Source organism: Mus caroli, unplaced genomic scaffold (assembly GCF_978045245.1).
Source record: "Mus caroli unplaced genomic scaffold, Mus_caroli_1 scaffold_4, whole genome shotgun sequence".
Classification (NCBI taxonomy): domain Eukaryota; kingdom Metazoa; phylum Chordata; class Mammalia; order Rodentia; family Muridae; genus Mus; species Mus caroli.
In genome coordinates this window covers 100,855,275-100,868,162 of record NW_028227259.1, presented here as the reverse complement: position 1 = coordinate 100,868,162, position 12,888 = coordinate 100,855,275, and the positions used below count along the sequence as shown (strand labels likewise).

Here is a 12,888-nt window from a genome sequence, read left to right as displayed (position 1 = left end):
CATTTTCTACCATGTATTGCATGGTGTATGTATATATGTTGTATGTGTATTTAAAATCAAGTGTTGTTTTTATTCAACTAAATAACAGGCTAACAAAAATTCTTTCACATAGACCCAAATGCTCAATGTGTTCTGTGGATCGGTGTATTTGTTATTTAAACTAGCTAAAAGGTTATCTGCAACCTCAAATACATATTTAGTAAATTCCTTAAATTATTGAAAGTATTATATTTTAATTCAATATTACACCATAAACCTCTATTCAATTATAAGATTTCTCTCTCTCTATTGGGAAAACCCCAGCTGGGCAGTTAATAACATACACCTTTAATCCCAGCACTCGGGAGGCAGAGGCAGGTGCATCTCTGTGAGTTCATGGCCAGCCTGGTCTACAGTTCGAGTTCCAGGACAGCCAGGGCTATGCAGATAAACTCTGTCTCCAAAAAAACCAACAACAAAAGAAAAAGAAAACCTTACAAATTGGACACATTGCGAAGGGGATGGGGAACTTCGGGAATGGGAAACACAAGAGAGGGCAATGGGGGAGTGAATAAGATCAAAATACATTATATACAGGTAGAAAAGCATCATAATAAAATCCATTGTTATGTGTAATCAATAAATGCTCACATAAAACCCAAACAAACAAAAATCAAAACAAACAATTAAAAAAAGAAGAGAAAGAAAAGGAAAGAAAACCCAGAGACTGAAGTTGGCACTCAATTACCAGGACTGAATTTCAGGACCCTGCTCTTGGGGTAATAATCCACACCAGACTGGGCAGAGCCGTCTCGAGTGCTGCAGCGGATCTTGGAGGTCCTGTTTTGATCGCCTCTGCGGATGACCTTGATACTCAGAACTGCAATGGCTTCTGGCCCTGCAGGTTCCCGGACTTGGTATGCAGCTTCTTCAAACTCAATGGTGGGGGCTAAGGAAATGTGGGCAGGGAAATTAAAGTAAGTTAGAATCAGTCAAAGAATCAGATTCCTAAAGAAATAGCATATAGCAACCAGAGGGAACTGTTCACAAAGCCACAGCCTAATGGTTGGCAGTCATAAAGATAAACCAGCATGTGCCCACGAGCCACATTTTAGACAAAAGAACTGATTTGGGCTCCTGTAGGTGTTGTTTTTCACAAGGGAAATGTATGGTGGCCAAGCTTCCAACATGACATGATAGCGCAAAGGATGATTTTACACTAAAGCTTTTAAAACTGAAATTTGCACACCTTATCAAGGGACTAAGACATAGTAGGTACTCGATAAATATCTATGGACTGATTACCTAAGCAACCTTTTAGTTACAAGCTACAATTTTTACAAGTTTACAGTGCATCTCATTTAGCTATTCCTGAAGTATATCCATTTTCCAATAGAAATAGTATTTAAACCCCTGGCCCCAATTCAAATTTCATGAGGAGGGGGAGGTTGGGAGGTTGTCCGAGAAGAAGATAAAATAATGGGAAATTGAGAGAAGCTATTAATTTTGTGTCATTTTAGTGTGTTGTGGAATATTTTAGAAATTTTTCATCTCTATCTTTTCTTTTGCAGAAAGTTTCATCTGGACTGTACAGTTTCCTGCCAGAGGCTCTTTGAAACACTGGAAGGCTGCTAGACAGGGCGAATTTTTTACCTTTTGAATACTTTTCTTTCATCTATATTTGCATATGTACATGTGTGGTGCAGATGCCTAAAGATGTCACAAATAAGCACTGCATCACAGGCAGCTGTGAACTCCTCAGAGAGCATGCTGGGAATGGAACTCTGGTTCTGTACAAGAGTAGATGCTGCTCCCGCTCACTAAGCCATCTGCCAACCTCAGTCTTGTTGAGTTTTGATCATTTGGGATTTCTTTAGTTGAGAAAGGTTCACCTTGGGATTGAACCTAAGTTTGCAGGAAGAGCTAATTCAACTACAACTCTCTCTCTCTCTCTCTCTCTCTCTCTCTCTCTCTCTCTCTCTCTCACTGTGTGTGTGTGTGTGTGTGTGTGTGTGTGCGTGCGCGAGTGTGTTTGTGCTTGTATACATGTACGAGCAAGAGGTCAGTCTCAGGTGCTGCTCTTCAAGAGTCATTTATCTAATTTCTGAGGCAAGTTCTCTCACTGAGATCTGGGGCTTACCAACGATGATAGGATGGCAAGCCCCAGGGATCTTCCTGCTTCCACTTCTCAGCACTGAAATTATAAGTACAACTGGCTTTTTATGCAATCACTGAGGATTGAACTCAGCTCTCATGCTTGAGGCTCAAACACTTTACCAACTGTACTATCTTCCCGGATTGAAGGCCAGCTTTTCTTAGTGATGTCCAAGTTGGTTCCTGACTTTTCACCAGGAACTATAGGAGTCTTAGCACTCTCACAGCAGTCAAGAGTGCAGATTCTAGAATCCAACAAATCAAGGTCCCTATATAGTGTCGCCACTTAAAGCTATGTAGCTCAAATGCAAATTAAGAGCTTTGTGGGTGCTGTTTCTTCCCATAGGAGATAGTGATCAGGATTATTGCCAGGATTAATCAAAACAAGCTAATATAACATGTGTAAGAAGGACTATAAACATTATGCAAACAGCAGGGTTTGCATTAGTATATATTCACCTGTTAAAATAATCTATTTTAGTAAAATAACGATGTTTCGATTTAAAACAGGTGCTGTTTGGAGCAAACAACACGTGTTGCCACTTCCCTGGAAAGGGGTGTTCTCGCTCTGCCCCTAGACAGCTCGGGAGGCTGGTTGTTTCTGTCGGTTTGAGAAGTCAGTCAGAAATCAGACTTTTCCAGGCAGACAGCAGTGTTCCAGCTTAGTTCTTGGGACTCAAATATTTCTGATTGTATGTCTAGCCCCTTCCTGACGTGTGACAACTTACATGACTTTCATTCTCTGCTTTAAGGTTCCTGTTCTAGGTTTTAAACATATTTGTTCTTTATCTTTGACAATGTAGGGGATAGTGAGATTAAGGATTCCTGTGAGCCCCACAGTAGGTGGTCATTTGCTACAGCCATTCTAGATAAATATTCAGAGGTTGCCCTAAATAGGAACTCCTGTAGCACTTTCCCTTCCAAGACACTGATATTATTGATAAGCTCTCAGTTAATGTCCCGGCCACCGAAGCAAAACCAAAAGGATTTCTCTTCTGTTACCATCTTCGTCGTTGGATATGGTGACAGTGGCCACACTGTTCTTCCCAATTCTAGCTCCACTCCAGTGATTTCCAAGAGGATGGCCAAGGTAGACCCTGAACTGCTCCTCAGGCTCAAACATGGAGTCGTCATGGATGTAGACAGTGCAGTTCTTCGTCTATGACCAACACACAAGACATATTTAGCCTTGTAGCAAGAGGACCAACGATAGGAAGTTTTCCTAGATGACATTTTTCCTCTTTGTAGCATCAAAGAATTGGCATGAATTCAAAAATGGCTCAACAGTTACATTTATAAAATAGAACTTTGAATTCTAGCAATTTGTGCCCAACTAGGAGGTGCCTGTATGACAAGGTTTACATTATAAAGACATTTGAAACTTTTGGTGATAAGTTGTGAAAAACCATGACAATACAATCAACAGCAAATAACATGCACCTGCACACCGTGGTGTGCTTTCCCACATGGTAACTGGGCTAATGATGACATTTGTATATGTTACAAACGCAGATGACTAGTGAATAAGGGTTAGCACGTGGCTCTTCTTCCTGCAGAGTTCAATGAGTTGATTTTCCTTTGCGAAACTTGAATAAATTTGTAAGGAATTCAGAAAGGCACCATCTTAGGTTAAAAATATTAAATTTTCAATGCTAAACTACTTTCAAATTGGATACCAGGTAGTATCTCATCTGAACACTATAGAAGAATGAAACCTAGAGCATAAGCCAAGCTCTTGGTGATGGGAGGAAACCACGTGTTTCTCAAATAGAATATTCTCCACCGAGATAGGAGTGTGTGTGTGTATGTGTGTGTGTGTAATGAGCCTCAGTGGCACAGTTATATGATAGGAAAGGGGACATCTGCAGAGGCAGGCAGACTTCTGAGTTCAAGGTCAGGCTGATCTACAGAGTGAGTTCCAGGATAGCCAGGGTTTCACAGAGGAACCCTGTCTCAAAAAAACAAAAAACAAAAAACAAACAAACAAAAAGGATTTATTTTTAAATTTCCTACCCAGCTATCCTACACAGGCTATGTGTAGGCAGAAGTTCTAAATCATCCTTTACAAATCATGCTAAATGGCTAGATTTCCCCATGAACATTTGTATGTGGTTGCTTAACATCCTTTCAAAATCCTAAAGAATGGACTTTTTTTCCCCTTCAGCATCTTTCCTACAATATGAATCATTATACAATATATGAATTTAGTAGTGACTTTTCAATCTTTTTAAAAAGATGTTTTTGTAAATGCCAACTCTAAAGACATATGCTTAATAAGCCAAAAAAAAAATGAAGGACCCGAATGTGCTGAAGAATTATGATAGATTATCATATGGGTAACATATGGTCTATCTGATTTCTTTTATTAAATGAAAAGCTATTTCTTGAGTAGGCAGTGAATTCTTTCTGCTTTGAGCTGAAACCAAATATAGACATTCAGACTCAAAGCTAAGGATTGCATTTGTAGATGTTCTTAAACTCAGGTTCTAACTTTCCACTAACAGAAGCTAGGGTTGGCCTTTGTGAGTCACGAGTGGCTAAGGCTCTAATTATTTACTTTTCGTGGTGAGGAAGAGCAGAGGACAAGTCAGGGGTGGTCTTCTGATGCTAAGGGTCAAAGGATTAACCAGAAGACAAGAGTTTGATAGATTTGATGATGTCAAAAAGGAATACTTCTGTTCAGCTAAGAACATAATGGCCAGTTTTAAAAAGAGAGATTAAAAAGGAGGCATATAAACATAAAAATTTAAAATTGCACACCTTAAATCCCAGCACTTGGGAGGCAGAGGCAGGCAGATTTCTGAGTTCGAGGCCAGGCTGGTCTACAGACTGAGTTCCAGGATAGCCAGGGTTTCACAGAGGAACCCTGTCTCAAAAAAAAAAAAAAAAAAAAAAAAAAAAAAAAAACCCAAAAAACAAACAAACAAAAAAGGATTTATTTTTAAAAATTTAAAATTAAAGTCACACATACAAAAGAAATCTAAAACCATTTGCAATCCCATTTAAAATATGTTTCTGGGGTTTAGAAGTTATTAAATAACCATAGAGAGAAGATATAGGAATTGTTAAGTATTTTGTGTTTGTACACTCACGTAAATGCAAAGGTATGTGAGAAAAAAGTTCCTATATATAGTTTAAAATTGAGACTTAACAAAATCCCTATGTAGCTACAGCCACTGAACTGTAGTATTATATAAATTATATTAGAATACATCCTTGATTTTACTTCTATGTTATCATAGTAATTTCTTTCTTTAAAAAGTAATTTATTTTTATTTAAATTTTTTTATGTACATTGGTGTTTTGCCTGCATGTATGTCTGTGTGAGAGAGTCAGACCCCCTGGAACTGGAGCTACAGATAGTTGAGCACTGACATGTGGTGCTGGGAATGGCCCACGCCCTCTGGAAGAACAGCCAATGCTCTTAAGGGCTGAGTCATCTCTCCAGCCAGGAGATAGGAGCATAGTAATTTCTAAATTGGCAAAATTCAACTATATCATGGAAATTTGATATTTATTATAACACAAATTAAAAAAATGTAGTTAAGTAAAAACAGAAACCAACATGGTTAAAGTTGGTTTGGGCCATGGTTTATCACAGTCACAGAAAATCCAAAGTAAAGCAGGACAGTGGTACCAGGGTAGTGGAGTATTGCCGACAGTGTGTTTGGAGAAGATTGCAGAAGGGCGTTGGAACTTGGGGCTAGAAAAGCCGTTGAGTGTTGAGAGATTAATGAGCTGTTATCATGAGAACACAGAAGATAATGTTGAAAGCAGTGCAGGTTTGTGCAGGTCTCACTTGTGAAGTTTCAGAGGGGAGCAAAGACTCAGTCTATCAAGGCCATTCATGTGATGATTTGAATTGAGAGCCACTAAATCAAACCTTTGCTTTGCTGGGACAATTGGTACCGGTCATCGAGGGCTGTAGAATCAGCTGTGGTTAAGAAGAGGCCAGCATCACTGAGATGAAAATTCAAATGTATTTCCTCAGGAAATTCTCTTTCAATCACACTTCTGAGATATAGTGTGATTATAGGCAGCACCCCCTGAGATTGCAAGGGGACTGAGAGGCAGCTACAGCTGAGACACACTGAGTTTCTCAGGTGAGTGGCTTTAACTGAATTTTTTAAAGGATGAATGACCACTTATATACACCGCCAAGACAATGCTTGAAGACGTTTAGTGCCTGCCTCTTTGGTCCTATGCTGGGATATATATAGTACTCTGGGACAAGGACTCTGATAATAGAGACCCCTCTTTCACTGATTAGGTAACACTGGGGGAGGTTTCTCTGTTATGGTTTCAGGTTAAGGCATCTACATTTGATTCTGCTGGGTTCCATCTAAGCTTCCCAGCTCAATCAATGATGTGTATGTTTGGCTGTAAGCAAAGAAGATAGCCAAATGGAACAGATTCCATTATTTGTAATTTTATCAGTTTGTCAAGAATTCCAAGCACTAGACCGTATGTAATTTACTTCATGGACAAATCAAGGTCACAAGGAGGGGATTTCATCTTTGAGCCACCACAAGCCCACTTACCTTCTCCCCTTTCAGAAATGTAATCCGGGAGGAGTCTGCATTTCTTCTCTCTTCAAAGTCCTCCATGACCTGAGCAGAGTGGCCCTGCGTGTAACACCGCACTGATGACTCGTAACTCAGGTCCCCGCTCCGGATGATGGGGACGTGCAGGACACCCTCCTTTTCCTTCACTAGAAGCAAATCCTTGGAAAACTGCATGCTGGGAACTGGACAAGAGATGGGGAGATGAAGGCCTTGTTAGCGGGAGAGAGAAGATGCAGCAACGACACTGGCGCTCCATAGAAGGCCACATGGATACCAAAGCACAAGTTCTAAGGGACTCTCAAGCCTGGCTGTTATTCCTAGGACACAATTACATTTGCTACGATGAGTGTGAGTCCAGTGACCTAGACTCTGTACATGTCTTTGCTCGGCTTCTATTGCAGCTACTACCCTCAATACAAACAGGGAACACGCACAAAGAGAATATAATAATGATTTGAATACAAAGCATAGCCACTTTCCTCCTATGGATACAATAAGGAAAAACACAAAACAAGGTTGATGACAAAGTATGGTCTCTCACATAGGTCCTGAGATCAGGGAGACACCAGGGCAGAGTAGAGATGTTAGCAAAGAAAAACAAAATAAAACAAACAACAATGACAAACAGGTTTAATCTATTTAAAGGGCTTCTTTTTTTGGTTGTTTTTGCTAGATATTATATAAAATATAACCCAGAGATCCGGGTGGTGCCTATGCACACCTTTGATCCCAGCACTAGGGAGGCAGAGGCAGGTGGATCTATGAGTTCGAGGCCAGCCTGGTCTATAGAGCAAGTTACAGGATGGCCAGAGCTGCACCAAGAAACCCCATCCCAAAAATTAAAAAAATAAAAGAAAAAGATTAAGCCAGAGATCTAGATTTTTCTCTCCTAAATTAAAAAATGACAACAGTATATAAAAACACTACAAAGAAATTTCATATAGGCCAAAACTATTTGGACCAAACAAAATATATGGATAGGGTAAATTTCAATGACTATAACTGATCTGTGGCCAGTGCTATAGAGTTAGCAGTTTTTTGAAATGTGCTGACCTAATTTGACTTTAGGAATGAACTCTATAAATGGTGATTGGAAACAAAGGAATTGGAGGAATAGACTTGCTCTTCCGCACTGGCTGTATGACAATGAGGTGAACCACTGAGACTTGCTGAATGTTGGGCTTTTAAACATGCAAAGCAAAACTATGAGTTTCTCACAGGAGAGCTGAGAGTGCGGGCTCTCAGAACACAGACATGATACCCAGTGTAGCACAAGGTTCACAGGAAGTGCTCCAACTTAGTAGGTTGAATGGTGTTTGGTTTGCATGTGCCCCATAGCTTCATGCTCTTCCCTCTAGGGAATCCTTTATCTGTCTGCGGCCTCAGTGCCCACTGTGATGTTCTACAATGAGACGTTTCCAAGCCCAGCACTTGGTTGATGGCAGGTTATTACTGTCTCCATGAACAATGCAAGGTGTAAAATGTCAGAGTCCTGAAGTGCATTTCATGTTCAGAGCTGTGAGAAAGCGACCATAATGCTATCATTAACCTCTTCTTGGCTGCCTTCTGCATGGGCCCTGCAAAACTTAAAAGAAAGGGGCAGCTCACCACTCTGCAAGTCCATACCTAGAACGTTCTGTTTGCCTTCAACTGTCTCTGACTTAGAAGGGTTGGGTGCCATGAGGATAAATCAATCCTATTGTTAGAATCGAGTCTACTGGGTATTAGTGATGACCTCATAAAAAGATAAAAGACACCTTTCCAAACACTAGTGACTGCATCATAACAACCTAGGGGTCTGTCATTCAGCGCAAGGTGCTTGGCACAGGGACACCATCGGACATGTGTTGCCAAGGGAGAACAAAACAAATAAGAAAGCTGTGCCTCTCTTGGCATGTGTCCAAAGCTTCAGATGGGGTTTGTGGCTTGCCTGGCTTGCCTCAAGTCAGATCAGAAAGTTAAGGGCTGAACTGGCAATGTTTTCCCATGCATTAACCAACCCCAGATTCTTCTAGAGCTGTAAAGACTCTTCATTCTCCATCTTTGACAAGATATGCACTCTAACTCTCTTGGGGGTTGGAGAGATGGACACTTCTCACTGCCTGCATAAAAAAAGAGATGCCCTGTCTTTCAGAAAGCCCCAGTCAGCAGGAGGTTGGCGAGAGACAATGCAAGACAGCAAGGTGAACAGGGAACAGGCTGTGCTTTGTGTTGGCTGTGTAGGTCATGCTTTGTGTTTAGGATTCATACATATTGATGCCATTCTGTCAACGGCTTTGCAGGGCAGCACTGTCCTGGGAAGGTGCAGCACTGACCAGGAGGATGGCTTTTCCAGGAGCACAGGGGCCCCCTCTTTGTACCGATGGGCTGCACAGATGCAAAAGAAGTATTCTTTTCCAAAGAATACTTTGGAAAAGAATTTTTCAAATTTCCTAAAGGCAGATGGGCTCATAATGGGTATAATGCATGTATCATTGAGCCCCTCTCTTAGCACATTTGTTGTACATGAACAACAGTTATTTGCATAAGTCTTGCAAATTAAGTAAGGACTCTGTTCTATGTAACTCTAGAGCTGATATAATATTGAGCACAATATTCAGGTTGGTGCATAACGTGTTTTATAGATACTACTATTCTGTTCATCTTCTTGGTCACTGACAACATTAATGTGATACCAATGCCTGGGATGGGACATCCTCTTTTCTGGCAATGGTTAAGCTGGAGAGTTAGCATAAATCCACCTCTGATTCTTTGGAGTTAATGAGTAAGTACTACTCAGTTGTATGCACAGGAGTCCAGTGGTGTTGATGGCTGACAGATCTTTCCTGTCTACCAATAATACCTATGTGCACCTTAGAATCTAATTTCAGAAGAGGGAAATAAAAGCAAGAAAAACTTTGGAAATTACTTCCTTAGATTATTTAGGGTCCAGAATAAGGCACAGTGGAAAAAGATGAAAGTACCTGAGATTGATTACATCAGAAAAGTGAGTAATTACATCTAAAAGGTAAGGGATGATTTCATTAGGTTCTTAAGTGACAGCAGATATTGCTACCTGTGGGAGGGCGGCAGATGGCAGCCAGCGTTGCATGGGAGAAGGCAGTGAGGTGGGACATGGAACCAGAAGATAGGACCAATGGGTTAGACTGAGTTTGGACTCTGGTTCCATTATCTCATCACATGACTTTTCACAAATGAATCAAATCCCAGTGTCACAACTTGAATGGTTACTGTGAAGGTCAGATATAGTAGTGTAATATCTTTAAGTGTTTATGAATGGGCTCAGCAAATAATATCAATCATAAGAAAGAGAGATGACTAACATCAGATAATGTTGCTGACTACAAACAATCACTAAAGTAAGTTTGGGGATTCCTTTTCTGGAGATAAATTCTCGACATGAAATACATGTGGTAGCCTTCCTAAGAGATCAGAGACATATTGTTTTGTATATCAAATTCCTAAGACTGCAACTCCAACACCTATGATAAAGTATTTGGGAAAATTGAAAGGCCTTTCTGTGTTCTTCAGAGTGTAATGACTGCGTATGTTACTGGAGTCTGACCGGTTCATATGATAAATTGTAGACATGCCAAGAATAAATGAACACGCAATAAAGTCTACTGTGTGCATGATGACAGAATTCATCTAAATGATATTCAGGGAAAAGTAAAACTTCAGAGACAGAAAAGCAGATACAAGGTAGCTAGGGCTTCAGTTGTGGAAGAGACTGTCTATAAATGGCATGAGTAAATTCTACAGGGTGTGGGGGCTTCGCATCATCTTTATATACATATAAACACACACACACACACACACACACACACATTCCTCATGAAAAATGAACATGAAAAATTTGGTACAATGACTGTTTCCAGTCACGGGGCCCAGATGATTGGGAGGTAGGGAGAGAAGAAAGATTAAATTTTCATAGTGTGTCCTTTTGCTATTTTTAGTTTTTACTACTAATATATATGATTATTTAAGGATGAATAAAAGCATTAAAAATTACCCTGTGGCCCATTTCCTCCTCTTTTAGGGGATATTTCAACCCTGACTCTAATGGTCAGCTACTGGGGCTGCTGGTGGTACTCTTCTTGGCTGAAGTGGAAACTGTGACTTGATCTGCAACCTCTGGACCGACATATACATCCAGATGTTCTGGACATTCTAATTTCCTCCCCTCCTTCCTGAGCAGCGGCTTCCTTGATCACCCTCCCTTACTTAGGTTCTGTCCTCTGTGCAGACTGTATCTGATCACACACAGCTTCCACTCACTTGTGCACACAATCCTCACTCCGGACAATGTTAGTTCCTAAAGACAACTCGCACCAGCCCTTTCCTCATAACCACACATTGCTCCCCTTGCAAAGCCCTTTGGCCAGAACACGAGGCTCCAAAGGACCTGCCTGACTCATCGTAACTTCCCATGCACTCCCCTACTCACCTGCTGCCTTGTTCAAAGCAGAAGTCAGAACTCCAGTTCCCCAAGTATGCATCTTTCACAACTTTACATGTGTATGAACTTACCTCTCCGCTTGTAACAGGCTTTCCTTTATTTTCCATGGCTGACATCCTATCATACCTGAAGACTCTTTTGTAAAACTTGCTATACCAGACACTGAACTTCTCAAGTATAGGGCTAATGTTTACACATCTCTCTGCACTTGGCAGGTATGGGCAACATAAGTGGCTGTCTCGTCCATGTTTATGCAAGAGCACACACATGCATTTGTACATGTATAATATATGTAACATGCATGGAGGGTGAGAAAAATAGCAATAACCTTGGAATCAGCAGTAGGCATTCCCAGTCACTTACCATCCTGGAATGTGTCATTAATTGCAATGACAGCCTGAGAGGGCTTGGTCAGTTCGGCTCCTTGTGCTGAGCTGAGGAAAACCACAAACGTCTCCAGTCCTTCAATTACTGGGTATTGTGTGTCGTCCAAGATAGTCAAAGTGCAGTACTGGAGGAGAGATGGAAGCAAACTTCAGAGAAGGCTCAGTGACCAGCACTGATATCTTTCCTTTCCTTTTTCCTTTCCTTTTTCCTTTCCTTTTTCCTTTCTCCTTTCCTTTCCCCTTCTTTCCTTTCCCCTTCTTTCCTTTCCCCTTCTTTCCTTTCCCCTTCTTTCCTTTCCCCTTTCCTTTCCTTTCCCCTTTCCTTTCCTTTCCTTTCCTTTCCTTTCCTTTCCTTTCCTTTCCTTTCCTTTCCTTTCCTTTCCTTTCCTTTCCTTTCCTCCCTTCCTTCCTTCTTTTTTGTTTTGTTCTTTTGAGACAGGGTTTCTCTGTATAGCCCTGGCTGTCCTGGAACTCACTTTGTAGACCAGGCTGGCTTTGAACTCAGAAATCAGCCTGCCTCTGCCTCCCAAGTACTGGGATCAAAGGCATGCGCCACCACACCCGGCCACTGGCATCTTTTTTTGTGGTCATAAAGTGATTCTTTTGACTTTAAATTCATCACATAAATATCTCACTAGCATATTCTTACAGTTTCTATTCTAAATGTGCACGGTTGGATATTTGATGGTAAAAAAGATTGCTTCCAGAGTTTGAGAGGATCATTTCGTGAATTTCTACTCATCTTCTCATGTCTATGTGTGTTTGTTTCTCTGTGTGTTTATGTGTATGTGTGTGTGCGCTTCTTTGTGTATGCTTGTTTCTCTGTGTGTTTATGTGTGTGTGCATATTCATGTGTGTTTGTTTCTCTGTTTATGTGTGTGTGTGTGCATGCACATGTGTGTGTGTAAGAGTGAAAAGTATGATGCCAGAGGACAACATGTAGATATTATTTCTTTCCTTCCCCATGTGGGTCCTGAGAATCAAATTCAGCCCATCAGTCTCAGAGGGGATGAGACTTGCCATCTTGCCAGCCTTCATCGTATTTCTAAAGAAAGAAAGGACTGAAATGTCGTAAAGGGCTTTTAACGTTTTGAAGAGACTCAGAAAACAGGCAGAAACTACCCTAGCGACATCATGTAGAGAGAATCTAAATCAGATGTCTCCATAGGGTCCCTCCTCTTGGGAATCTCACAGAAAGACTGTAGGTATCTGAGGAGATAAGGACAACAGGAAAACTCAGCCCACTGAATCAACCAAGCAGGGCCCATGCGTGCTCACAGAGACTGAAGCAGCAAGCACAGGACCTGGGTGGGTGTGCATCAGGGCCAATGCATATATGCTGTGG

The 12,888-nt window shown here is 41.0% G+C and overlaps 1 protein-coding gene across 2 annotated transcripts in view; it reads right to left on the bottom strand.

Annotated features, from left to right (window-relative positions):
* The window catches only part of Fras1 (Fraser extracellular matrix complex subunit 1), a 419,154-nt gene that overhangs the window by 28,490 nt on the left and 377,776 nt on the right, over window positions 1-12,888 (bottom strand). For both annotated transcript variants that reach the window (XM_021162463.3, XM_029477538.2), the window contains 4 exons: window positions 11,521-11,668; window positions 6,675-6,880; window positions 3,136-3,292; window positions 728-928 (listed from right to left, as the gene is read on the bottom strand). In XM_021162463.3, the coding sequence (XP_021018122.1) occupies window positions 728-928; window positions 3,136-3,292; window positions 6,675-6,880; window positions 11,521-11,668 (712 nt within the window). The remainder of the gene's footprint in view (window positions 1-727; window positions 929-3,135; window positions 3,293-6,674; window positions 6,881-11,520; window positions 11,669-12,888) is intronic.